Raw genomic sequence first — 25911 nt, 5'->3', positions numbered from 1 at the left:
CACCAGTGAGATTTTAATGTTAGGCCAATGTTATAAAGTGCATCCACCATACCGGTACCCCTGTCTGCAGCTGAATAAGTTTCAACCTGTCCCTCAAAATTGGAAAACACCCCAATATAATCATTAGGTCTCAGATCCCAGTCTTTAGGCTTAATCCTTATCTTTGTCTGAAGTGGTGACTCTTATTTTGAAACAGTGACCTCCGGTTCTAGATTCACTTAAGGCTGCAACATACCACGCTGAAAGTTTAAGTCCTTGCACTGAACCAAAATGAAAAGTGCAGGAAGCTTGCATATGAAGGGTAGGTAAGAATGGGAGAAGGATGGAGAAGTAACAGGTACCTAGATGCTCAATGCCACTCCTGCAGATTGCACTCCTACAGACTGCATTAAGATACTTGATAAAGCAATCACCTTATCTACATTTGCTTACTCCAGTCAAGCGAATACATTGTGAATGCAATACGCTAGATTGGAAGAAGGGTAAGCAAACTGCTGTTTCACCTGGAAGCGGTGTTTGTATTAGAAGTGACCAGATCTGCTGTAAGTTTATTCACCCATAATATTAACTCAGTTTTCACTCTCCACGGGCAGTGTCTTGAAGTGTATGTTGTTTAATGTGGCATGCACATTGTTATTTTAAGTACAAGGCAGATATCTCAAGAATGAAAATTAATTTCCATTATGATGAACAATTCAACCTTGTTTTTTGATTATATATTCCCAATAAATTTAGGTGCTGGAAAAAATGCATCTTAGCCATCTATACATACATAACTAAAACTCTGATCTTGTGCTCTTCCGGTTTGCGCGGTATTTCTATTTGTGCAAAAACGGTACGTGATAGCGCTACGATTTTTCACCAGCTCACTCACTGTTCTCCTGTGCTGCGAGTAGATCAAGTTTCATTCTGATCGGTGGTATAATGTGAAAGTTAGCGAGGTTTAAATATCTTAAAAAACGCGCGTGTGCCGATCGATCTCCTCGCCTGCCAGTCAGCACCGCGCGGATTAGTCTCTTCTCCTGTCACTCCGCGGGACGGTCCGCCCCTTCCTGCACCATCGCATCTTTACTGGAGTTGAGGGAGGCCGGCGGAGGTCTCCAACTGGACACAATTTTCGGAGGGACCGGAAGCGGCCTGTCGCCAAATGTCACCAAACGGAAAGCGGTGAATCTGATCCCGGCGGAGGAGAGCGGCCAGCGCCCGCTGTGAGTCCCAAACGAACTGCTGCAACGTCCCGCAGCTCCAGCCCCTTCCCCGCTGGTCCCCCTCGCTGGCTCCTGCCACCTCCCCTGTGATACCCCCCTCTCCCCCATAGCTCGTCCTCTGTCTTTTCTCCGAGCTCACCCCCACCCATAGCTGCTGGTGCTTCTGGGCAAATCTGAGGCCTGGCTCTGAGGGCGCCGATAGCTGATGCTCCTCCGGGGCACGCAAGAAGGGAGAGGCGCGGCAACCTCGAGATCCTGGGGAGGGAGAGTGGGGAAGGAGTGGGGATAGAGGGAGAGAGGGAGAGTAGGGAGAGGAGTTATGGAGGGAGGGAGTGACTGAGGACAGGGGAAAGGAGAGGTGAGGGAGGGATTGGGGGAGCGTAGGAGGAGAGGGAAAAGGAGGAGGTGAAGAGGGCGAGTGGGGGAGGAGGGAAAATAGAGGGCGAGGAGGGCAATGGGGGAGGTGAGGATGTAGAGGATAGAGAGATAGGATTGGGGTAGGGAGTGGAGAGGAGTTATGGAGGGAGGGAGTGACTAAGGGTAGGGGAAAGGAGAGGGAGAGAGAGGATTGGGAGAGAGGAGGAGGAGAGGGGAAAGAAGAGGGAGGGTGAAGAGGAGGGGGAGAGAGTGACAGGGATGAGGGAAAATGAGGTGCGCCTGTGCAGTTGGTGGCTCTCGGTCAGTGGTGGAATATTGCATTGGGGGACCGAGCCTCCTGTGTGACAGTCTAGTTTTATTTAAAAACAGCAAGGTCAACATCAAAATGAAGGGTTTTAGATTAGATATCCATGTTAATTCAAAACAGGTAATAATAAATTGGCAGGAAGGTTTGTAAACTGACCAACTATGTTTTCAATTAGATGAAAGGGCATCACCTCATCCATGACTATTCTTCAAAAGCAAGCTTGCATGCAATATAGGCAAAGTCCAATTTCAAAACATATCAATCATTTAATTCTTGCAAATTTCATTTTGTGTCATACTAACTCCTGCAAAGTATTCAAGTTTCTATTAAATGCAAAAGATGAAAAATTATCTGGTGACATTTTCTATAGCTTTCATTTGTTACACTCTACATAACAAAGAAACTTCAGTCATATGAAAGCATAAAATAATTTGCAAAATTAACAAGATTTGCAATTCAAATTCACTTATTGTAATAGATCAAAACATATTCAAATTTGCTGTCAGCAGTAAAGTTCATTTCAAATTCTACCTTAGGTACAGAACTTCAACCAGGGGAAAACAAGTGATACTTGAGCTAGAAAATGACTGCCAATGACATTCAGGGATAATTCTTTAGCACATACTATCCACTTTACTATCCACTTTGGTAGCAAAAACAGGAAGGCGGATTATTATCTAAATGGTGTCAAGTTAGGAAAAGGGGAAGTACAACGGGATCTGGGGGTCCTTGTTCATCAGTCAATGAAAGTAAGCATGCAGGTACAGCAGGCAGTGAAGAAAACGAATGGCATGTTGGCCTTCATAGCACGAGGAGTTGAGTATAGGTGCAAAGAGTTACTTCTGCAGTTGTATAAGGCCCTAGTGAGACCACACCTGGAGTATTGTGTGCAGTTTTGGTCCCCTAACTTGAGGAAGAACATTCTTGCTATTGAGGGAGTGCAGCGTAGGTTCACAAGGTTAATTCCCGGGACTGTCATATACTGAGAGAATGGAGCGGCTGGGCTTGGATACTGGAATTTGCTAAGAAATATGACACAATGTGGTGAAAAGTAAATAGGTTCACAAGATATGTCAAAATGTGAGCTTCAATAATTCCAACTGCATCTTCATTTGTCCCACACACCCATTGAAAGAAACATACTGGGCTCACACCCGCTGTATTATTGCCCTTTTCTGCTAGAAAGCGAGTTAGATCTTAAAAAAAAGTCTGCAGGATTCTCCCCCATGACATCCGCAGTACAATTACAGAAAAGGATGCTACAGTGATGAGGGAAAGCACAGGAGGGAGAGGACTTGGTATTCTCCGATGTGTCTGGGCACTCAATCAGATTAAATGTTGTGAGTGATCCAAAGTTATTGCATGGTGCATCTGATCAAGAGGCCAATGGCTGTAACATGCAGCTTAAAATGCATTTACCCATGGAGTCTTCAAACAGCAACGCAAGTGCTACTGATTCATTTCGCTGACCAATGAAAACAGACTGACATTTAACATCAAATCATCCAGCAAGTTCTTTGATTATCTCAGCACAATATGATTCTGTTTTTTTTAGTGAATGAATAGGAACATTTGTAACTTGTCTGCAAAAGCTTCAGTTTTTGCTGTCAGCAAAGCAACACGACCTGTGTGTTTAAAAGGTGTGTAGCTGACTCCAGGCAAACACCAGCTGCAAAAAGCTTTTCTTCGAACAATGTCTCTTCAACCTTTCTCATTCAAAATAACCAAAAGACTGCTGGTTCTGCATACTTTAACATAATTACAAGATTGAATTATTTTAGCTTCAGCTAAACTTCCTTAAATAAATGGAAAATCTTCTGGTGAATTAGCAAGTATTTCAGCGCTCTGCTCGGGTCAATCAGTCCCACTGATTTTAGTAGCTGAGTAAGTTAAAATTCAGTGTGCTTTTTAAATAAAATTACACAAAAGTATACACCTGTCACTGTTTGGGAGCGAAGGGCTTAGGTCTTGGGGAGCTAAGGGCCTTGGGGAGCCAAAGACACAGCCGAACATCAGAAGCAACATTTTCACAGACCAGTAGACTTCTTGCGGCATTTCACAATAGCTTTGCACAAAGTAGCACTTTTTGCTGCTTTCCATTCCAAATCAAGTCAAATCAAATCGAGTCAAGTCAAGTTTTATTCATCACTTGCACATAAAGTGCAAGTGAAATGAATTTGCCAGCAGCGGTACATTATATTCGGTACAATAATACATTCGAGGATGTAATTGAATGCATGGTGTTAACAAAGAGAAATGGACTACAAAGATAAAGTATCTTGAACTTCCACAAACATATTGGCTAAGTCACAGCTTATGTGTCTCAGCAATCAGAAGCATAAAGGCATTGGAAATGGTGCAGAAAAGAGTGTGGAGCAAGCCTTGGGAGGAAGAATTCATTTGCAAGAGTGGTTGGCGAGACTGCGATTTTTCCCTTTGAACAGAGGAGATCGGTAAGTGATTTGCTGAAAATGTTCAAAATCCTCAATGGTTTGGACAAATTGAATAATTTGCATTGGTGGAAACACAATCATAATGATTGAAAATAGAACCTGGTGGTAATGCAAAGAAAAACGTTATCACATGGTGAGTGGCTGTGTTATGGAATTCACTGCTGAATAAGGCAATGGAAGTATAGATAGAAATATGAGGAGAAAAAACTGTACAGCACTGAAGAAAAGATGAGAAATGGGATTGAATGGATTTTTCTTACAGAGAGCCTGCATAGGCAAAACTGCTCCTTCAATACAGTAAGAATTCACCCTTTTTTAAAAATCACATACAAGATAGGATAAAACGTAAAGGGTACTGATTATGATAATTGAAATCAGGCACACCTTCTTTATGAGTGGAAATCTTTGTATGATATTTTCAAATGTAACGTGAAGAATTAATGACCAAGGAAACCGTGGCGATGCAGTATACTGCTGAAAAATAGTAAGCAATAAATGTGAGGAACAATTATTCTATAAATAGTTTATGCTTGAGGCACTCTATGCCCTTCTTGTTAAACCTGGACACCACAAATTCAGACTGACATTATTAGAATCAAAAAAATGTAATGTTATAAACACTACATGATATTGCCAAACTAACACATTCTAAAAACCATTAAAACTTTTTGTTTTTGAGAAAAGTCATTTTAAAATATTCTTCTTAAATATTGAACACAACAGTACGCTTCAAAATGATATCAATTAAATATCTACTGAAAAGCATATTATATAAAGAGTAACACTTTTTTTCCTCATATGGCTATGCAAATATCTACTTGCCACCACATTGGCAAAAAAATATCTGTAGTGTAGAACAGTTTTATGCACATTTTCCCCTGGGGTTATTTATAGGTAGGGAAATGTTTTCAATTTGGCTATCTGGATGAAATGCAGTTGAGAGAAATGCGCTACTTATGTACTTAAAACGGTTTCATCTGAGAGTATATTTCACAGTGATCTTGATTCAGGCTGTCAGCATTTGTCCATTTAGGAAATGGTCCATGATGTAATATTTGATATATAAATAAATACAAAACGTCTTTTTATAAATGCTGAGGTAATGATTGGCATCGTGCTTCATGTTTCCCTGTAATATAATTTATATTAGCAATTACAGCAGAAGTTGAAGTTTATATGAGCAATTACAGCAGAAGTGAGGAATGTAGACACAAAGTGCTGGAGTTACTCAGCGGGACGGGCAGCATCTCTGGAGAGAAGGAATGGGCGACGTTTCGGGTTGAGACCCTTCTTCAGACTGATTGACAAAGTTTCGGGTCGAGACCCTTCTTCAAACTGCCTTAAAGAGAGGAATGTTGCACCGGCAGAGGTGTTACAATTATAATGTGTTGATCCATACATGGTGTAAACTAAGTGGGAGCAAGTCATCCTCAATTACAAGGAACTGTCCAAAGTAGATATTGTCATAGCACAGTTGCCAACAACCGTTTCAGTCATGGACTCTCTTCAGTAGAGATCAGGTTACTTTTATAAAATGAAAAATGTGTTGCCTGGAACTGACAGCAGGTGCAGACCAGTAGGGAAATGGTGAGAGTACACTCGTTCAGAGTTGGTTTATGATAGAGCAGAATTGTAGACCACTGAAATGGGACTTTCAGCTGGCACTGCTGTGCCAACCATTCATCCCATATATGTAGGAAGATGCTGGATTAAACCAAAGATAGACACAAAAAGCTGGAGTTACTCAGCGGGACAGGCAGCATCTCTGGAGAGAAGGAATGGGTGACGTTTCAGGTCGAGACCCTTCTTCAGACTGAAAGTCAGGGGAAAGGGAAACGAAAGATATAGGCGATGATGCAGAGATATAGAACAATGAATGAAAGATATGCAAAAAAGTAACGATGATAAAGGAAACAGGCCTTGGTTAGCTGTTTGTTGGGTGAGAGCGAGAAGCTCGTGCGACTTGGGTGGGGGAAGGACAGAGAAAGATGGAGTGCAGGGGTCATTTGGTTAGAAAAACAATATTTATACCACTGGGTTGTAAGCTGTCTAAGCAAAATATGAGATGCTGTTTCTCTTATTTGCGTTTGGCTCACTCTGACAATGGAGGAGGCCTAGGAACAGAAACTTTCAGTGTGGGAATGGGAAGGAGAGTTAAAGTGTTTAGCAACCGGGAGATCAGGTAGGTCCAGGCGGACCGAGTGAAGGTGTTCAGCGAAATGGTTGCCCAGTCTATGTTTGATCTCACCGATGTATAAGAGTCCACATCTTGAACAACGGATAAAGTAAATGAGGTTGGAGGAGGTGCAAGTGAACCTCTGCCTAAGCTGAAAGGACTGTCGAGGGAAGAGGTATAGGCGCAGGTATTGCATCTCCTGCGGTTGCTGGGGAAGGTACGTGGGGATGGGGTGGTTTGGGTGGGAAGGGATGAGTTAACCATGCGAGAGAATAGTCTCTGCGGAATGCGGAAAGAGGTGGAAATGGGAAGATGTGACTAGTGATGTGACTAGGGATCCCCTTGAAGGTGGCAAAAATGGCAGAAGATTATGGTGTTGTATGGGGTGGGAGATTGCAACCTTCACGTGGTCTGCCCTGTTTCGACGAATGCAATCAACCTGGTGTGCATAATCAAATAAGATCAAATAGAACAAGTTGTCCTACAACTTTAGGCTGTGCACGCAAGAAGATGTGTTGTATGCAACGGCTGATGGGGTGAAAGGCAAGGACTAGGGGGACTCCGTCCTTGTTGCGATCCGGCGGAGCAAGGGCAGAGCACTGAGGAGACACATGCGAGAGCCTCATCTATGATGGAAGAGGGGAACCCCCATTCCCTAAAGAATGAGGACCTCATGGATGTCCTGGTATGGAACACGTCATCTTGGACGCAGATTGTACACAAATGGGTCGCTAGTTTTCCCATATTATAATACTTCAAAAGTAATTTAGTAGCTGTGAAGTATTATGGTTTGTTCCAAAGTCCTGAAAATGCTATGGATATATATGTATATGTGTATACATGTCTCTCATTTCACGGGAATGCAGCTAAACTAAATCGCTTCTGATAAATTCCATATATTCAGCTCCAATTTGTAATTTAGATGATTGCTTTAGACTACCATTTCAGATAGCCGTGTGGAAATGTAATGTCCACCAAACAGTCCAACATTTATTAGAAAATACCAGACTGAATGGGCAGAATCTGTGTATTGTGAAAACACTCAATACTGAGCATGGATTTGAACAATATCAGTTGACATGTAATAAAAGCTACTCCATTTGGAATCCTTTTCATACTCTCTGATGTACTCCAATTTGTAAAATCGTAAGGAATCCAAATTCAATTTCTTTAAAAAAAACAAAATAAAGACCATATATTTACAATTTCAATAGAGTAACAGTTAAGGAATCCAATCCTGAAGTACAAATAAAAATCCTATATAATTTAATAAAAATTCTTGACCTATTCAGTCACCAACATTATTCCCAACATTGCATTCTATACCATCAGGCTCAGAACAAACACCACAAAAAAACACCACTTAATATTTGTGTGATTAAATCCTTGAATGCCAATAAATAAAATGGGCGGCGCGAGCCACATCGCAGCGGCCTCTGCTGTCCGTCTGTCTTTTTTTTTAATTTCTTGTCTCGCTTGAGTGTAGTTTACAGTGCTTTTTTTTTAACTGGGTATGTGTGTGGGGGGGGGGGGGGGGGGGGGGGGGGGTGGGGGGGGTGGTGGGAAACTTTTAAAATCTCTTCCCTGTATGGTGGACCCAACCTTTTCTCAGTGGGTCTCCGTTGTCATTGGGGCCTAGCACCGTGGAGCGGCCTCCAACCAGAACGACCTGGGGCTCCAGTCTGCGGACTTACTATCATCGTGGAGCTGGCAGAGTTCGGAGCAGTAGGAGCTGTGGTGGCGCGCTGCTGCAGCCCGACCCCGGATATTCGGAGGCTCCAGCCGCCGGCCCGGTGGACGGTGACACCGGGAGCTCGCGGGTCCCTGGTGGGAGACCGCTTTTCGGAGCTTCCGCAATGGCGATTTCTCCCGCCCAAGTTGCGGGGTTGAGGATGATCTGGAGCGGGGCCTTACATCGCCCGGCGCGGCTTTAATGGCTGCGGGACTTATTTACCATCGCCCGCCGGGGCTTTGACTGACATCGGGAGGAGAATGGGGAGTGCAGGGGAGAAATAAGACTTTGCCTTCCATCACAGTGAGGAGGAGATTCGTTGTGATGGATGTTTGTGTAAATTGTGTTGTGTCTCGGTTCTTCTTATTGTTTGTATGACTGCAGAAACTAAATTAAATTTGAACTTCTGGGTTCAAATGACAACAAATAAAATCTAATCTAAAATATTCATTTTCTGTATCTATAGAACTGAGGATGATGCTGGTACATACTGAATATGTCAAATACATTATTATTTGCCATATATAATTCGTACTTGTAATTTACAATCTTACTTCACTTCAGGTTCATTCCCAATAAAGAAGATTTGCTGTTCATCCACAATCAATACAAAGTCAAAAAGTCTATCTTGGAAAGTATTTGTAATATTTGCATGTAATATTTTTATTAAAGTGCATAAAAGAAAAAGTACGAAAGTAGACAAAAAATGCTGGAGAAACTGAGCGGGGGAGGCAGCATCTATGGAGAAAAGAGTAGGTTTGGGTCGAGACCCTTCCTCAGACTGATGTCGGGGGGGGGGGGGGGGGGGGTGGTGGTGGGGGAAAGAAAGGAAGAGGCGGAGACAGTAGGCTATCTAGGAGAGTTGGGAAGGGGGATGGGAAGGAGGGAGAAAGCAAGGACTATCTGAAATTAGAGAAGTCAAGTTTCATACCGCTGGGGAAATATGAGGAGTTGTTCCTCCAATTTGCGCTGGGCCTCACTCTGGCAATGGAGGAGGCGTAGGACAGAAAGGTGTTGTTCCTCCAATTTGGCAGAAAAAGTGCTATTCTTTGGCACCAATTAGAATTAAACCCATTATGCCTCTTAGTTCAGATGGCTGAAATGGTCCTATAATTCTAGTAAATGTTATCAGCGACACTCGTTAGCTGATCAGCCAGAGGGTTGATGCTAGTTCTGGGAATCATTCTGTTTTCCTAGACAATCTAACAGAAATTATCCAACTTTACCTCCAGGAACAAATAAGAAAAATAAAATCAGACAGATACGGCAATTTGGGTGCAAATGCTACTAGGGCCCTCTCCAATTTAAAAATGTAATTGTTATAATTGTATAGATGAACTGCACATGGAAAGTGACCCCTTGTATACTTTCATATTTTTAATGCATGTATTATATGGAGTAAGAATCTCAGCTCATCATATTTTCTGCATTCTTATTAACGGTTGCTTGATTGTACCTTGAGGATGCAAATTAGGTACAGATCTCACACATATATCGGTTACCCCACATGAACAAGATGGTACTAACTGTGCTGAAACTCTCTCAATGAAATTAAAAAAACATAATCTTTATTAAATATTTAATTTTATTTTTAAACAAAGAACGTGGAATACTCCATCCTTATCTAAGCCATGTGTATCATAAATCAGCAGCAGGAACGTATTCATAAGTTTAGTCATTTCAACAAAGCTTTCATTAAAATGTATTTCTCTCTTCCAGTTTGCTTTTGTGAAATCTCACTCCTGTTCAGTACTATAAGAACAGAAAGATGTGGTAAAATCTTGAAAAAGGATGATGGGAGAAGAGGCAAAATCAGAGAAGATTGATATTGGAATTGAAGGACGAGAGACAGTAGTTGCTCTTAGCAACTGACTGACAAGGAATATTTTCAGACTGCAGGGTCAGCTGCACAATTAGAAATTCAGTTGTGTAACATTGTTTTCCCAGTATTATGCAATTGAAAATAGTTTTCTTCTGCACTGAAATGTGTTAATATTTCCAGCTGAATTCACTTCACTCTGGAAATTCAGTAGGATATTTAATCACCACCTAATCTTTATCGTTTTTGTTGCTCACCTCTCACCGACCCAAGGCACTTACACAGGGTATCCTTCTACACCCCTACTCAACTCATACACTCCAAACCACATTACAAGCCAAATCCTTCTGGCCATCACCATGACCCCAGACACAAGCAATCCTCCTCTCCACATTTCTATCCACGTGCACAGCACAGGCACGATCCTTTCTCCTGCCCAATACCCCCCAATAACTCAAGTTGCAAGCCTTAATCCTTCTCTCCCCACTGAATTCCACCATAGCTTTTCAGTTATACCTTCCTCTCCCAATTATCACTCACTATTCCCTCCCCCCCTCTTCGGTTTCCTCACACACTCCAAAGACGTACAGGTATGTAGGTTAATTGGCTTGGTAAATGTAAAAAATTGTCCCTAGTGGGTGTAGGATAGTGTTAATATGCGGGGATCGTTGGTCGGCGCGGACCCGGTGGGCCGAAGGGCCTGTTTCCGCGCTGTATCTCTAACAATTGCTGACATGTGCGTCTCTATCCAATGTCAAATTGGTTAATATATGTTTAGTCCTGTGAACTATTGCAGGATGACAACTTTGTTATTAACTGTGGAATACAAAGTACTGGAGTAACTCAGCAGGGAAGGCAGCATGTGTGGAGGATATGGATGGACGATGTTTTGTGTCAGGACCCTTCTTCAGTCTGATGTGGGATGTGGGAGATAACCGGAGCAGAGTAAACCCACTGGTCACTGGGAAGATGTGCAGACTCCACATCAACATCACTGATTCAGCATTAAACCAAAGTCACTGAAGCCGAGAGGTTATAACTCCACTAGGTATGCCAATGACCAAGTTATTTCAATCGGGTGCATTTCTCACAAACTCGTTGTTCTTTTAATGCATTTTTATGCATTTAGTAGGACCTAAGTTTTGCTTATGATAAGTATTCTGAAAAATAAATTCACATTCAAAACAACTGAATCTATTGGCATTGGCATTGAGATAGTTTCAGATTGGAGACATGTGTCTTTGTTACCGGATTATGAGGAAAGTTAAAATGAATTTCCAACATATTAGGCTTATCTGGTTTTGAAAATACACTTGCAGCATTGCAATCCATGATTCAGCAGGTTACTTTGGAAACTAATCTATGACCAATGTGGATAAATACACACCATGCTGTTGATCATAAACTAGTCTTGCCCAGTAAGTCAACTCCAAGCCACTTAGCACAAACTAGGAAAGGCAATGTGGATAATTCTATTCTTGGTTTATTGAAGACTAATAGATTCATTCATTTAATAATTAACAACTACATAATTATGAACATGTAATTTATTCTTTTTGTGATCACGAATAAAGAAAGCATCAAGTATTTTGATCAAAGTAAATTACTTCTTTGATTATGAATTTTGATATACATTTGTTTGATATATAAACACATTAAGTACATTTATTTGTATTCTGAATGCATGCAATGTATTTACAACGGGATTTAATACATGCAACTCTTGTGTCTCTTATAGGATTGTGCAAAGAATTAGATCAATCTTCAGTTATGTCAAATAGTCTGCTCACACAATCTCAAATGTCCAATGCATTTCAAACATTCACTTGGGGAGTAAAACTGCTATGATCTGAGTAGCATTATTCCAATATGAAACATGAAAGGGCATTTTTAAAACTGAAAAGAACAAAACTGGCAATGTGATTTAAAAGAAACTGTAACTTCATTTGCAGCAGCAAATAAAGGGAAAACATGAAAACATTTTAAGAATTGATGGCAAAATTTAAGGTATTTTATAATGTGATAAAGTCAGACACACAAAAACTAAAAATACAGAAAAAGTCTTATATGATTTACATAAGAAAAATCTCTGAATATTCATTGTCCATGAAAGCATGTTAATGCTACTCTGCCCAGCACCAACACATACGCTGCATGGATACTGTTTCCATTTTATCCCTTTAACAAGCTTTCAAGGTCACATTTATCATGTGGCCAATGAGGTAGGCCAGGTGGCCAATTTTATGCTGCTGCACTTATCAAATATCAAGATAAGCACAGAGAGTCAATAATTCCCAATTTTTAAAAACTTTTTTAATTTAATTTAATTTAGAGAAACAGGCCCTTCGGCCCACCGAGTCTGCACTGACCAACGATCCCCACACATTAACACTATTCTAGTAGGTGCACGGGTCACAGGTGCAAGGCTACCAAATTCAAGTGCAGTTTCTTACCACTTCATGCAGGGTGCAAGGCCACCAAATTCAAGTGCAGTTTCATACCATTTCAAGCATGGTGCAAGGCCACTAAAGTCAGCGATTCGTGACCTCGCCCTCATCCATCTTGCAGAGACTGAGCCACGCCCACACTTCTGTGTTTTATAGTCCCTCCCCCATCCCACCAGAAGAGGCGTGGCCTTCATGGAGTGATTGACAGGAGAGAATCTCAACATTTTTTTTAAACACTAATAACTTTTATTTTTCATCGATGGGAAAAATCCTCTTGTCCTGCGCAGCGTAGGGGGACTCCGAGTAAGATGGCCAAAAATCGCAGCCGTAAGTGGCAGCTTTTTTTCTAAAATCATTATACAGAACAACAGGAAGTGGTCAAGATCAGACTTTTAGTAATATAGATATCTACCCTCAAGACGCGGTTCAGAGGCCTGATAACTGAGGGGAAGAAGCTATTCCCGAGTCATCTAGTTGCCATCTTCCAAATTGTGAGGGATTCTGGGAAAGTTCTTAGAGCCTGGAAAATAGTATTTGATGAAAGGAGGGAGAGGTGAGAAGGGAGAAGAAGAAAGCAGGGCATTACGACCAGTTACCCTGTTATCAACAGTGAGGAAATAGCATACTTTACTATTAACAAAATAGAAATGAGCCATTTGGAAAACACAAAAATGTATAGAAAGAGATAAATGGATTTATGAAAGGGAAATTATGTTTGACCAGAGTTTTTGTGATTGCAACCAGCAGAATACACAATAACAAACCAAAGTAGCTGGTGTATTTGGACTTTCAGAAAACCTGCAATAAAGCTGCCATTCAAAAGGTTATTAAACAAAACCAGAGCATATGGGATTTGACATCCTGGATTGAGAATTGGTTATCCTGGATTATCCTGGATTGAAAATTGGTTAACAAACAGAAAACAGAGTGTAAATTAAAAAGTCATTTCAGCATTTAAAATCTATAGCTCATTGGATGCCATCATATCAAAACAGTGGACCAGGAAACAAAGTATAATATGTTCAATTTGAATAATACATAAAGGCTACAGGGGTATGACGATAAGGCCAGTGAATGGGCGAGGATATGGCAGATGGGATATATTGTGAAAAAATGTGGTAATGCATTTTACATGCAGAAGGTACCAACCCTAGAAAAAGAATGATACAGGATGTGAAGAGAGACCATTGCCAAAGAAGATTTGAATGAAGTTTCGTAATTTGGAGAGAAACCTATTGCAGACACTAGAAGATTCTGCCATGACAAATAAGGAGAGATGAGAGAATTGGAATCAACTGCGGCCATCCCATTTTCAATAATGGAGGCACTTGGAGGAAGATGGTATGGCAAAGCTCCATAAGACAATGTTCTCTAGGTAACAATCCAAAATTTTGTGGGTCAGGAAATCGAGGATGTAATTGCAAAGGAGGGGGTTGAATCCTAGTCTTGTAGTTTGGATCTGGCCATGGTGAATCGCTTCTGCCTAGAAATCCAGAAATTTATGGTGACCAGAAATGCACACAGCTGAGAACTAACCAAGGATTTCTAAAGTTAGAGCTTAACCTCCCTACTTCTGTATTCAATTCCCCAACTAAACTGACAAAGGTTAGTACCCCACTTCTTCCTAGCCACATTATCTACCCATGTTGCAATCTTCAAGGATCTTTGGCCTTGTCATCTAAACTCTCTCTGTTCCTCAAAACTTGTAGAATAGTGTGTTTTTTTGGTTTAACATGATCCCTCAAAATTGATTTTACTGCATTAAACCAGAAAATGTTACACTAAATTTAAAAAAAAGCATGGAACGACTCATACAATTAGCAAACAATTTCTTAAGTAAATTGGTTAAATCAAGTTTAAGGTACCTGAAGATAGACACAGATAGATAGATACAAAATGCTGGAGTAATTCAGCGGGACAGGCAGCATCTCTGGAGAGGAATGGGTGATGTTTTGAGTTGAGACCCTTCAGACTTAAGGTACCTGATGTATACACAAAATATGTGAAACTCGACAAATGAAATGTCTGATGGTGGAAAAGTAAGAATGGTAGATGTCAAGTAGGTGTTTTTTCAACATCCATTAAAAATAAATATGTTATATCTATCTTTTCATCACTCTCATATAGATGCATTTTACTGCAATTTTTCATCAATGAGTTATGAAATAATACTGTACTTTCTTTACTATTAATTGCATTGGCTTGTGAAGCAAATAATAATTATTGAGACCACAATAAAAGGGGAAATTTTCCTTAATCATAAATTACATTTTTATGAGATTATGCATAAACTGTATCACAGACCAAATATGTAGATGTTACACAGAAGTTGTTATAAATTTAACTGTCCATTGATAAGGTAGCCATTAGTCCTCATTTGTCATATTAGTAAGCCTAAAGGGTAATTATTTAATGCTCTGAATAACTCTTCTGTGATTTTAAGGATGGAACTGACAACTGTTTACCTGTTTTTCACTATAGCTTACAATATAATAAAGGCACTTTGGAAATTTTCCAAGTTTACATCATTCAACTCAGTGAAAATCAAACAAAAATGTTGCAGTTGCACTCGAACAAATAAGCAGAATATACAAAGTATGATACAATAAGATAGAACTTTATTTATCACAGGAGGGAAATAAATCTGCCAACGGTCATAAAAAACACAAAATACATGAAACATGAAATTAAAGTGATGAGTGGAAAAGCAGTCTACCCCACAACAGAAGGGAGAGGAGTTGTAAAGTTTGATAGCCACAGGGAAGAACAATCTCCTGTGGTGTTCTGTCCTGCATCTTGGTGGAACCAGTCTGTTGCTGAAGGTACTCCTCAGGTGTGTCATGTGTGTCATGGAGGGGATGAGCTGTATTGTCCAGGATGCTCTGCAGTTTGAAGAGCATCCTCCCTTCCAAGACCACCTCCCACGAATCCAACTCCGCCCCCAAGACGGAGCCAGCCTTCCTGATTAGTTTTTTGTTCCTATTGGCGTCCGCAGCCTTTGACCTGCTGCCCCAGCACACGGCAGCACACTGGCTACCACCGATTGGTCGAACATCTCAAGCATCTCACTGCAGATGTTGAAGGAGCGGACATCTCAAAAAATACAGCCGGCTCTGTCCCTTCTTGTACAGGGCCTCAGCATTTCAGGACCAGTCCAGTTTACTGTCCAGGTACACTCCCAGGTATTTGTACTCACTGGTAAACTGCACATCCATACCATTGATGGAGACAGGGGACAGGGATGTTCCTCTCCAAAGGTCCACCACCAACTCCTTAGTTTTGTCGGTGTTGTGCTGCAGGTAATTCAGCCCACACCACTCAACAAAGTCGTTGACTACTCCTCTGTATTCAGCTTATGTGCAATCAAAACAGCAAGTTGTAATAAAAACTAACATCTTAATATAAAGTATAATTCCTTTGCAACATAATGCAGCCTCTAGTTGATCAAACCGACTTGTTTAGGCACCTTTCTCAACATAAACCACTTATTGCCCTCTTAACCATGAAGTACTCTCTATGCATTTTTGATTTTAACAAAATAATGAACAAACATATTCCAACATTTTATAACATTCATTCAGTCACTTTAACTACACGAAATAGCTGTAGCCAATGAAAAATATGCATATAATCGGTCTCAAGAGTATTCACAACGAATGAAGTGTATACAATCAAGGATTATAGGCAATCCAAAAATAATGCTATGTAGATTGATTGTAAACAAACATATGAAATATAAGGAAAACCTATCACAAATAGAACAGTACATGTAAGATTAAGGGGGTTTTGAAGTCAAAGATAAAATATTCAATTGAGCTGTGTGAGAACAAATTGATGTGTGTAAAGAACTTCATTTGTGGGAGTAAGGGCTGTTACATTGCCAAAGGTGCCAACAATCAAATGAGATATTAAATCAAGGTTCCACGCTTTCAAGGTTTCCCACTATTGTGAAATATTCCAAGGCCCAATTGAAGAGTTTACCACTCACATAGAATTCAATATTTATTGAACATTTTACAAAAGGAAAATTGTTTTTTTGTTAGAAGCAATGTACATACATCTCAATCATGATATGCAACTTAATAAATTTTGTGTACAACTTCTTTTTTTAAACTTTAACCAATAATAGAAAAAGAGAAAAGAGAAAGAAGAGAAGAATGAGGATAGTAGTGGCGTGTTGTCCGCAGTAGTTGGCGTTAAATGAATGACAATGGTTAAGTAAACTGCGGGCTTGAAAGTGAGAAAAAGAAAACAAAAAAAAAACAACAAAAAAAGGCCCCAAAAAGAAGAGGGCCTTAAGAAAAGAAAATAAGTAGAGAATCCAAAGAAGGTAGAGCTAAACAAAAAAGAAAGGGAATGTGCCTAATTCATAACGATTCACACCCATCACCTAGTTCTAAAACAATTACTTTCCAGGGTTGTGTTGCACCATATTACACTTGAAACAGCTCAATGAAAGGTGACCATATTCTTAAGAATTGTTCTTGTTTTCCTGCTAGAACGAGTCTCATGTCCTCGAGATGTAACATAGAAACATAGAAAATAGGTGCAGGAGTAGGCCATTCGGCCCTTCGAGCCTGCACTGCCATTCAATATGATCATGGCTGATCATCCAACTCAGTATCCTGTACCTGCTTTCTCTCCATACCCCCTGATCCCTTTAGCCACAAGGGCCACACATCTAACTCCCTCTTAAATATAGCCAATGAATTGGCCTCAACTACATTCTGTGGCAGAGAATTCCAGAGATTCACCACTCTCTGTGCAAAAAACGTTTTTCTCATCTCAGTCCTAAAGGATTTCCCCTTTATCCTTAAACTGTGACCCCTTGTTCTGGACTTCCCCAACATCGGGAACAATCTTCCTGCATCTAGCCTGTCCAACCCCTTAAAAATTTTGTAAGTTTCTATAAGATCCCCCCTCAATCTTCTAAATTCTAGCGAGTACAAACCGAGCTATCCAGTCTTTCTTCATATGAAAGTCCTGACATCCCAGGAATCAGTCTGGTGAACCTTCTCTGTACTCCCTCTATGGCAAGAATGTCCTTCCTCGGATTAGGAGACCAAAACTGTACGCAATACTCCAGGTGTTGTCTCACCAAGACCCTGTACAACTGCAGTAGAACCTCCCTGCTCCAATACTCAATTCCGACATATTTGTGATCCACATTTTGAACGTTGGGATAGGAGCATTTTCCCAAAATTTAAGTATAAGTTTTTTTGCCATTTTCAAACCATAGTTTAGGAAACATCTTTGAAATATAGTTAGTTCTGAACAGGCATCCATTGCTCCGAAAATAATCAATTCTGTATTTGGGTCCAGTCTTAATTTACAGATTTTTGAAAAGCTTTCAAAAATTTCCTTCCAAAATTTCTGAAGTTTTGCACAGGAAACAAAGGCAAGATTGTGACGAATAAATGTGACTTTGTGACGATATGTGACGAATAAAATTGACTTTGATCAATTGTTTTAATATTTGAGATAGCTTGTTATTTCAAAATGATTGCCAGTTTTTAATATTACAATAATCACTACGTGTTCAAAGTATCTCTCTTCCCCAAAAACATTTTGAGATGTCGTGAAAGTGAAGTAAAAGATGCATGGTAAATAAAAGCTTTAATTTTTTTAATTTAACACATCAGCACTAAATTCTTGATTAATCACGATAATATCAAAAATGTAGTTTCACAGAACTTCTCTCAATAAATTGGCCATAAGGCTGATGTCAACAATGTGTGGCCAGCTTTCAACACTATTTGAATACAATGGATGTGTTCGTATCACCCACAGATGTCAAGTCCCAGAAAATAAATGAAAATCAAAACATATGCAGTTGTTAATACTTCTTACCAGTGCATCCATTCCTAGAAAATACACGGACAATAAACTAAATCAGAATAAACTGTATGCCACAAATATAACAGTACAAAGCTGACCATCAATCTTGTTTAGGCTATCATAAATAAATCTCAAAATTAGATTGCTTACTTAAATCATATAAACATTTATCTCACAGCTCATTTCCCTAAAAGCTCACAGCTCGCTCAGCATTTTTCTAATTTTATACAAACAGTCATTGATCTTTAAATTGTCAAATGAGACATAGCATTGCTTACTGATTAATAGCTCTTCTGACTAAATCAATGGATAAATGCAGTACTGCTCTTTATGAACTGGATTTATTAAAAAAGACAACCTGAATTTAGCCACTATTGTGATTAACTATATATCCCCACATTGATGCAGTTTTCAAATAATTGAATAGAGATTTTGATATTTTCATTTAATTTATATTTCTCCCAGATTTGTAGAAATTAAATATGCATTCCAGGAGTTCCATCAACAAAACATCAATATATCAATGTATACTCTCTACAAACTAAAGTACTTTGTGGCTTGTAAATATAACGATATTTATACATTTACTTAATTTTCCCAGTGATATGTAGGGTTGCAGCAGCTCACATAACTATTTGATAACACCCAGCATGGACATATTGCAATAGATTTTCATATTCACTGAGGGGAATAATCTGATAAAGTATATTCCCCACCTATAATGAAATCCACCCAATTTCCACTCCATTGATATTAATGAAATATAAAATTTGTTAACCAGCTCTACCATGTTATTCCACCGAAATCTAATTCAATGCGCAGTTAGATTATTAGCTGTCTGATGGATGGCTGGATAAATGATTTGGAACAAAAAACATTACTGGCATCACTCAAACTTTGCATATAATTCACACAAACTGTACTTTATTTTAATATTACCGAATTCTTTGCAAGATGAAATGATTACAAGATAAATTTACATGTTGAGGTAAATTCTGTAGATAAGTAGAACTCAATATCTATAGCTACTCCAATATACCAGAAACTCCAGTATACCAAAAATATATTACTATCATTCTTTTGAAGTAACTTTATCTAGTACAGATTCAAATAAAGTAGAAATACATTATCTAATACTCTGTTTAAACAATCTATCATAATAGTAGCCTGCAGGTCCTGGTGAGTGTTTGTTACTATGTATATTTCCAATGAGGACTCAGATTTCTGGCTTTAAATTGGTTTGAAAAAAATAACACCTATCTTTTGAGTTTACAGAAAACAAAATGAGGGTGAACAGCCAAGAGAGCATTAGCCAAGTATACAGGTGAAAACAAACAAATCCTTCATGCAAAACCTAAAACAAAACAATAACAGCAATGCAAATATTGTAATTACTTTTTCATCATCTAGGCATTAATTGGGAAGACCAGCATTTATTGCTAAACTCTAATTGCTTTGAAAATGTGGCAGTGAGCCACGTTCTAGAGATGCTGCAGACATCCTAGAGGACTGCTGGACATGGAGCTCCAGAGTTTAGACCCAAAGATGAAGGAATGACAATATATACCACATGCAGGAATCAGCAAATGTCCCATGTGCCTGTTGTCCTTGACCATCCTGTTGGTCAGGGTCACAGGTTTGGTAGGTGCTTTCAGAATGCCCAAGGTAAATAACTTCAATGAAGTTTGGCATTCACAGTACATCAATAGTGTTGGAACCAATGGTTGTTCCAATGAGGCAGTGGGAAAAGAAACTAACATGCCAGCATGCCATGCCAAGGCCTGTTCAAAAATGCATCCAATGCTTAGAATCCTTGTGGGAGGAGGCTACATCATCTGTCCAGCTCCTGCCAACTCTCTGCATGAGCAATCAAATCTGTTTAATTCCTCATTCTTTTTGAAGTGCCCTGCAATTTTTTTTCTTCTCTCAAATGTCCATCCAGCTTCCTTTTGAAAATCATGAACAAATCTGCTCTCATCACCCTTTCAGGCAGAGAATTCCAAAACATAACTATTTACCACTTCATCAAGTTTTTTTCTCACATCAGTTCTAGTTCTTCTGCCAATCATCTTAAGTTTATGATTCACAATCCTTCCACCAATAAAATGTTATTTTCTCTATTCACTTTGTAAAGATCACTGACAATTTGTATGCTTGCAACAAATCACACCTTAACCTCCTCTGCTAGAGGAGAACTCTAATTTATCCTCCACTATACATGTTATAGAAAATCACCTTAGAAAACAAATTGTACCAATGGGGGAAAGGAGGTTAGGGTGAGAGAATTTCAGATTTGCAATAACAAAGTTTATTTCCAAGCAGGATTTTCAAAAATAAAGGTGTTTTTAATAGCACTAAGTTTATTTTTGTTACTACAAGCTAAAAATATTAACAGTTGTATGTTACATTGTTTAATAGAGTATCATTGCACAAGCGTCAATAGAAACAGTTGCTTGTCAATTTCAATGTTGGCATTTAGTGAAACTGACAGACTGTGTGCTTAAAAAGACATTGATGTTTGATTACCATAGGTGGTTATACAGATATATTTTCCCCCTTAAGACTTTTTTTTTTGCAATTCAGCTTTTTCCCACCTTGTCACTTTGCAAAGGAGTTTCTAAGTAGTTGTCTAGTTCCTAATCAAAACTGCGTTACAACCAATTTGGCCTGTACAATACAAATAGTATTTCCTTCATCAATCGTGTTAAATCCAATTTGCTGTAAATAATCAACCATTGTTGCATATTTTACTGTAATTGCCAGAACTATACAAAATAAGATCAGATTGAACCAATCTTTAGCACAGGTTCAAAATAACATTCTATTTCTATAGCTCAATGACAGCACTTTATATTCAACAATGAGACTGTCATATAAATGCTCCTTTGCTGCAAGAAGCCAAGATCATGTATATTGATGGCTGTTTACCGATAGCTTCTTGTCAGCATTTTATATGGCTACAGTGCATGGAGGGTGTTACATAACCTCTGCTGCCTCAAACGCAAAAGGAAGAAGCATTTTATATTTAATAATCAAGAGATTGTCATATTTGCTGCACGAAACCAGTTGTTGGCTGTGTACCCATGGTTAATGTTTAAAATAGGACTACAGCCTCTTCATATGAGCATCAGATAAAAACATTCACATCAGAAATCAATTAAGAGCAGATGGAAGGAAGTCCATGATTAAACAAGAAGACCATGGAGTAGGAGATAAGTGGGGTTGGTCACAAGCAAGTGAGAATTTGAATACAATTGGATTACAGCCATCTGGGCAGTTACTACAGGATCCATAGATCTGAATTCAACTGGATATACATGCTAGGCTGCAATCATTAATCAGCAAAAGCGTAGTGCTTTCAAACTCCCATGCTCTATGTATGAAAACACTTGAAATAACCTACAGAAGGAAGATATCCTCAATGAGGCAAAAGGTCCTGAGTTTTGAATAACCAGAGTTATAGTAAGAGATGATTGAAGAAGTTTGACACTCAGTGGTGACCAATCATCCTCAGGGAGCCACATACTTAGGGTGAAACTGGAGAAGTTTCAATGCTTATATATTGTCTGATAAAGCAGCATGGGCAACAAATACTGGAAAAGGGACAGCACCAATTGAGGCAGATGATAGCAAGCAACTAATCTATGAAGAAGCCACTGATAGTTAAGAAACACCCTATGAGATCCTCATAAGCAACCTTACAGCCACTCTACAATACATCGACTTTATGCCAACGCAATATCCAGAAATCCATTTGTCTTCAATAGCGCACCACTTCCAGTGACTGGCATTGGTTGAAGTGTATAATATGTGGTATACCTTCTACCTGGTATCTCATTGGGAAAAACTGCGATCCAGTGATGATTCATCTGTGAAAAATACCTCACATCTTCTGCAGCTGAAAATCTCATCCAACTCTTCAGTTGACTGAGTTTGAATGATCCAATGATCCATAGTTTAGGATATTTTACTAAGTACGTGAAATAAATATGCAGGATATGTTTTAACCGACCATAAGACAATGCGGGACAAAAAGCATAGGAGATGGATGCCTCAGGAGGTTGTCAGAGTCAGAAGTGGAATTTAGAATAGGCAAGTTTAGAGAGTTTGTAGAATGGACTAAGGACAATGGCTACTGTCTTTCCATTCCTCAATTGAAGGAAATCCAATTCTGGATGTCAGACATGCTGTCCAGAAATTCAGAGGCAGTGGAGGATTCAAATTGGTGTTGAGATGATAATTATTATTTTTCATAGGTATATTGTTGGACGCCACTAAATCTATCAAAGCATTAGATTCAATACTTTAACATACTTACTCTATATTTCATCAGTAATTAACAAAATGTTCTTGTTTTCTATTACTGACAGGCATAAGTGATATCAACAATACATCTGTAATCATCCATTTGGGTTAATGCTTGAAATGAAGCTAATACTGCAATATGATTTCAGCCAATGCCTTGAAGTAGCCCAGGCTTTTGTAAACCGCTCAACTCAGTGATTTCCTTACTATGTACTCTAAAGAAAGCGAAAATGGGAGTCTGACATGTTTGAATGTAATTATGTCTGAACCTAAATTTGAAATTTCTATGCCCTCTGCAAATAGATATCCAAAACTTGAGAACACAAACCCACCTTTTTCTTCTCTTTAAAAGATATTTCCTTCCTTCTCTCTTCTTTCATTGTAGCCATTGGCACATAAGCCTAATGGAATAACTATGTTAAGCACTGAAATTGTAGCTGCAGTTGTTAATTGGTTGCAGCAAAATCGCTGCTGCTGGGATCAGCAAAGCAATGGTGTATTGCATGAAAACACTGTTACATAATAGAAAAAAATGACTCCAATACAAACTTCAATATTGCAAGACAAAACACCACAAAATTACAGCAACTAGTCTTAACTGGCAGAGCTTTGGATCAAGCAAATTAAGGGGCTTCCTGATACTCATATTAGACAGGTACTTGGTAAATAAGGATTTGCTTTAAATAATGTTATTAAATGCAATTAGGTAATATACATACAGAATGCCACTATAAGAAGCGAATGCCTTCTTAAGTAGAAGTGAGAGTTCAGCACCATGCATGTTGAGTCTTATCAACATGGAATCATCAAGCTGTTCACAATGCCAATGAAGGGTTGCTCTCTAACAAACTATTGGTATTAATCGTTATAATCTATCAAGACATTAATGCTACTGCCTTATCATACTTTATATTTCAACAGTAATTGATGCAGTGTTCTTGTTTGACATTATTGCCAAACAGAAGTGGTATCAACAATGTACAAACAGATATACAAAGATCAAGTGAAACAATCGCACGTTTTTACCACATAAGCAATGTTTGAATTTATTGATATTTATTCTTAACACTGTCAACACTTTGCAATACATGAATTTGCATTGAACTACATTATTAAATCTCAACTGTCCTGAATTAATGTTCTCCCCTAAAATGATGCATGCTAATTTGCATCATCACATCACATAGGTTTGTAAAATTAGGTTGCCCGGTTCTTGGCTCAAGGGCATAATCTTTATTTGGAATACATTTGAAGAGATCGGGATTATTCAAATTGTTTTTAAGAATTGATGGTTGAATCTGCACATTGTGGACAGCCGTGATTATTTAAACATCAAAAAGTAAAAAATAAGTTATCAAGTTTATCAAGCTTGATAAAAAGATCAGAGTATTTTATAGAAATAAAAGCTCTAATGAAAACTTCGAAACTGGTTTATTTGAAAATTAGAAAAAGGGATTAAATCCAAGTTTATGTTATTTATTTTGTAGTTTGCAGCAGCTCGCTCCACTTGAGCTGTTAATACTGTAAACAAGTTTCCTTCCGGCGCCATCTAGTGACAGTAATGATAGGATGAATGTATTATATTCACATCTTTGTTTACCATAAAACCCTAACATTAAAAGATGACCTTGGTTCAAATGAACTTTAATCTATGTAGTTAGGCACCACATACCATGATAATAATAATAATAATAATAGTAATAATAATAATAATTCAGTAGCCACATAGGAAGAACAGGCAACCGTCTCTGATAGAAAAATCTAAACAAAGGCATCGTACACATCAAAAACCGCCTCTAGTGTTAAGGAGCAAGTCCTACTCACTCTTTCGACACACATTTATTGTACCAATCTAGTTATCACTTTAATCGATTTTCCTCAACTTATTTTTTTATTTTCAAATGAGGACATTGTTCGCTAGTACTTCCAGTAAGACAGCGAAGCTTTCAAGTGCGCAACCCACGGTTCGTGTACACAGAACGCAGTCATATGATTTTCGTTATGTGATAGCAATGCTTAGCAATAGATGCATGTATAAGCCGAAACAGATGGAACGTTTCCTAAACCTAACAAGCGACCGGAAACGTGCTCGATTTCACGCAAACCCGACAAAATTAATTGAACCTTTGTCCAGGACAAACAATAGGTAAAAATAAAATAGAAAACGCATTTAGCTGCGATTACACTGATCAGACATACATTTTGTGAGGGGAAAAAAACAGCATTAAATATTTATCATGTGAGCTGCACTTACCTCTTCTACTGTCAGGGGCATGCAAATCCTAAACTCCTTCACCAACATAGCCCTTCCTCGAAAGACTCGTTTCCCTCCCTTGTAACGTATTTCGAGAGGTTTTTGTAGTTAGAACGGAGTCACTGCACAACAAATGAAGTGAAGCAAATCAACCGTTAGCTTCTGAAGGTTCACGCATCAAACAAAAGCAAATCGAGTCTTCGCTATCTTTGTTTGAGATCTTGTTTCAAGTTCAGATCATGTGAATGCAGAGACTGAAATGTACTGAAAGGACTCCTTTCCGAACATTACGCACAAGTGTATGTTGATTGAAGAAAGATAAAACTGGGACGAGAACACTTTCATTCCAGCAGAGCCATTGGCAAAACAACCTCAAAGATGCACTGACCCACCAAAGTGCGAATACGTTAACATTATTTTCAAAAATACTTCACGGTTTGCTTGTTCCTCCGATCTTTCCTTCGTTGGCTGAAAGCAAACGCCGCTTATTTCCTGTTTCAGGAACTCTGAACTATCTCCCATGCACAACTCAGCATATTGGTCTTTTTTTTAAACACCAGCTATCCTCGTAGACCTCGATAGATATTGTGTATCCGATCACTGTAACAGTTGCAGCTTCGGCACAACTCCCCGCAGGTTTCTTCAGTGACGGCACCAGGAAGACTGATGACACAGTCCAATCGGAAATAAACTCGTCTGGAAGGTGGCGAATTCAAACAAAAGATAATGTAATTGACATGCATCGATCTTTAATTTCTCAGTTTCCACATGCGAATTGTGCATTTAAACAATGATGTATTTGACATTTTATGTGAAATTTGTTCCTAATTATTCCGATTTGGATCAATTCAATAGACTATTAATGTGCTTTAGAGTTTCTGCTTACAATCAGTCTGACATGGGTCAAATATTATTAATAGCAATAATTATTCTCCAAATTGTACCAACTGTTATTAACTTCTGCACGCCTTTTCAAAAATCATTTGTTTCACCT

At 38.9% G+C, this 25911-nt stretch overlaps 1 protein-coding gene across 1 annotated transcript in view; it reads right to left on the bottom strand.

Annotated features, from left to right (window-relative positions):
- pitpnc1a (phosphatidylinositol transfer protein cytoplasmic 1a) overlaps nucleotides 1-25658 on the bottom strand; it is a 181605-nt gene extending 155947 nt beyond the window's left edge. The window contains exon 1 of the mRNA XM_055653765.1: nucleotides 24918-25658. Within this exon, the coding sequence (XP_055509740.1) occupies nucleotides 24918-24965 (48 nt within the window). The 5' untranslated portion in view covers nucleotides 24966-25658. The remainder of the gene's footprint in view (nucleotides 1-24917) is intronic.
- Nucleotides 25659-25911: the final 253 nt, after the last annotated feature.

Source organism: Leucoraja erinacea, chromosome 23, assembly GCF_028641065.1.
Source record: "Leucoraja erinacea ecotype New England chromosome 23, Leri_hhj_1, whole genome shotgun sequence".
NCBI classification, from domain to species: Eukaryota; Metazoa; Chordata; class Chondrichthyes; order Rajiformes; family Rajidae; genus Leucoraja; species Leucoraja erinaceus.
This window is presented reverse-complemented; position numbering and strand designations above follow the sequence as displayed.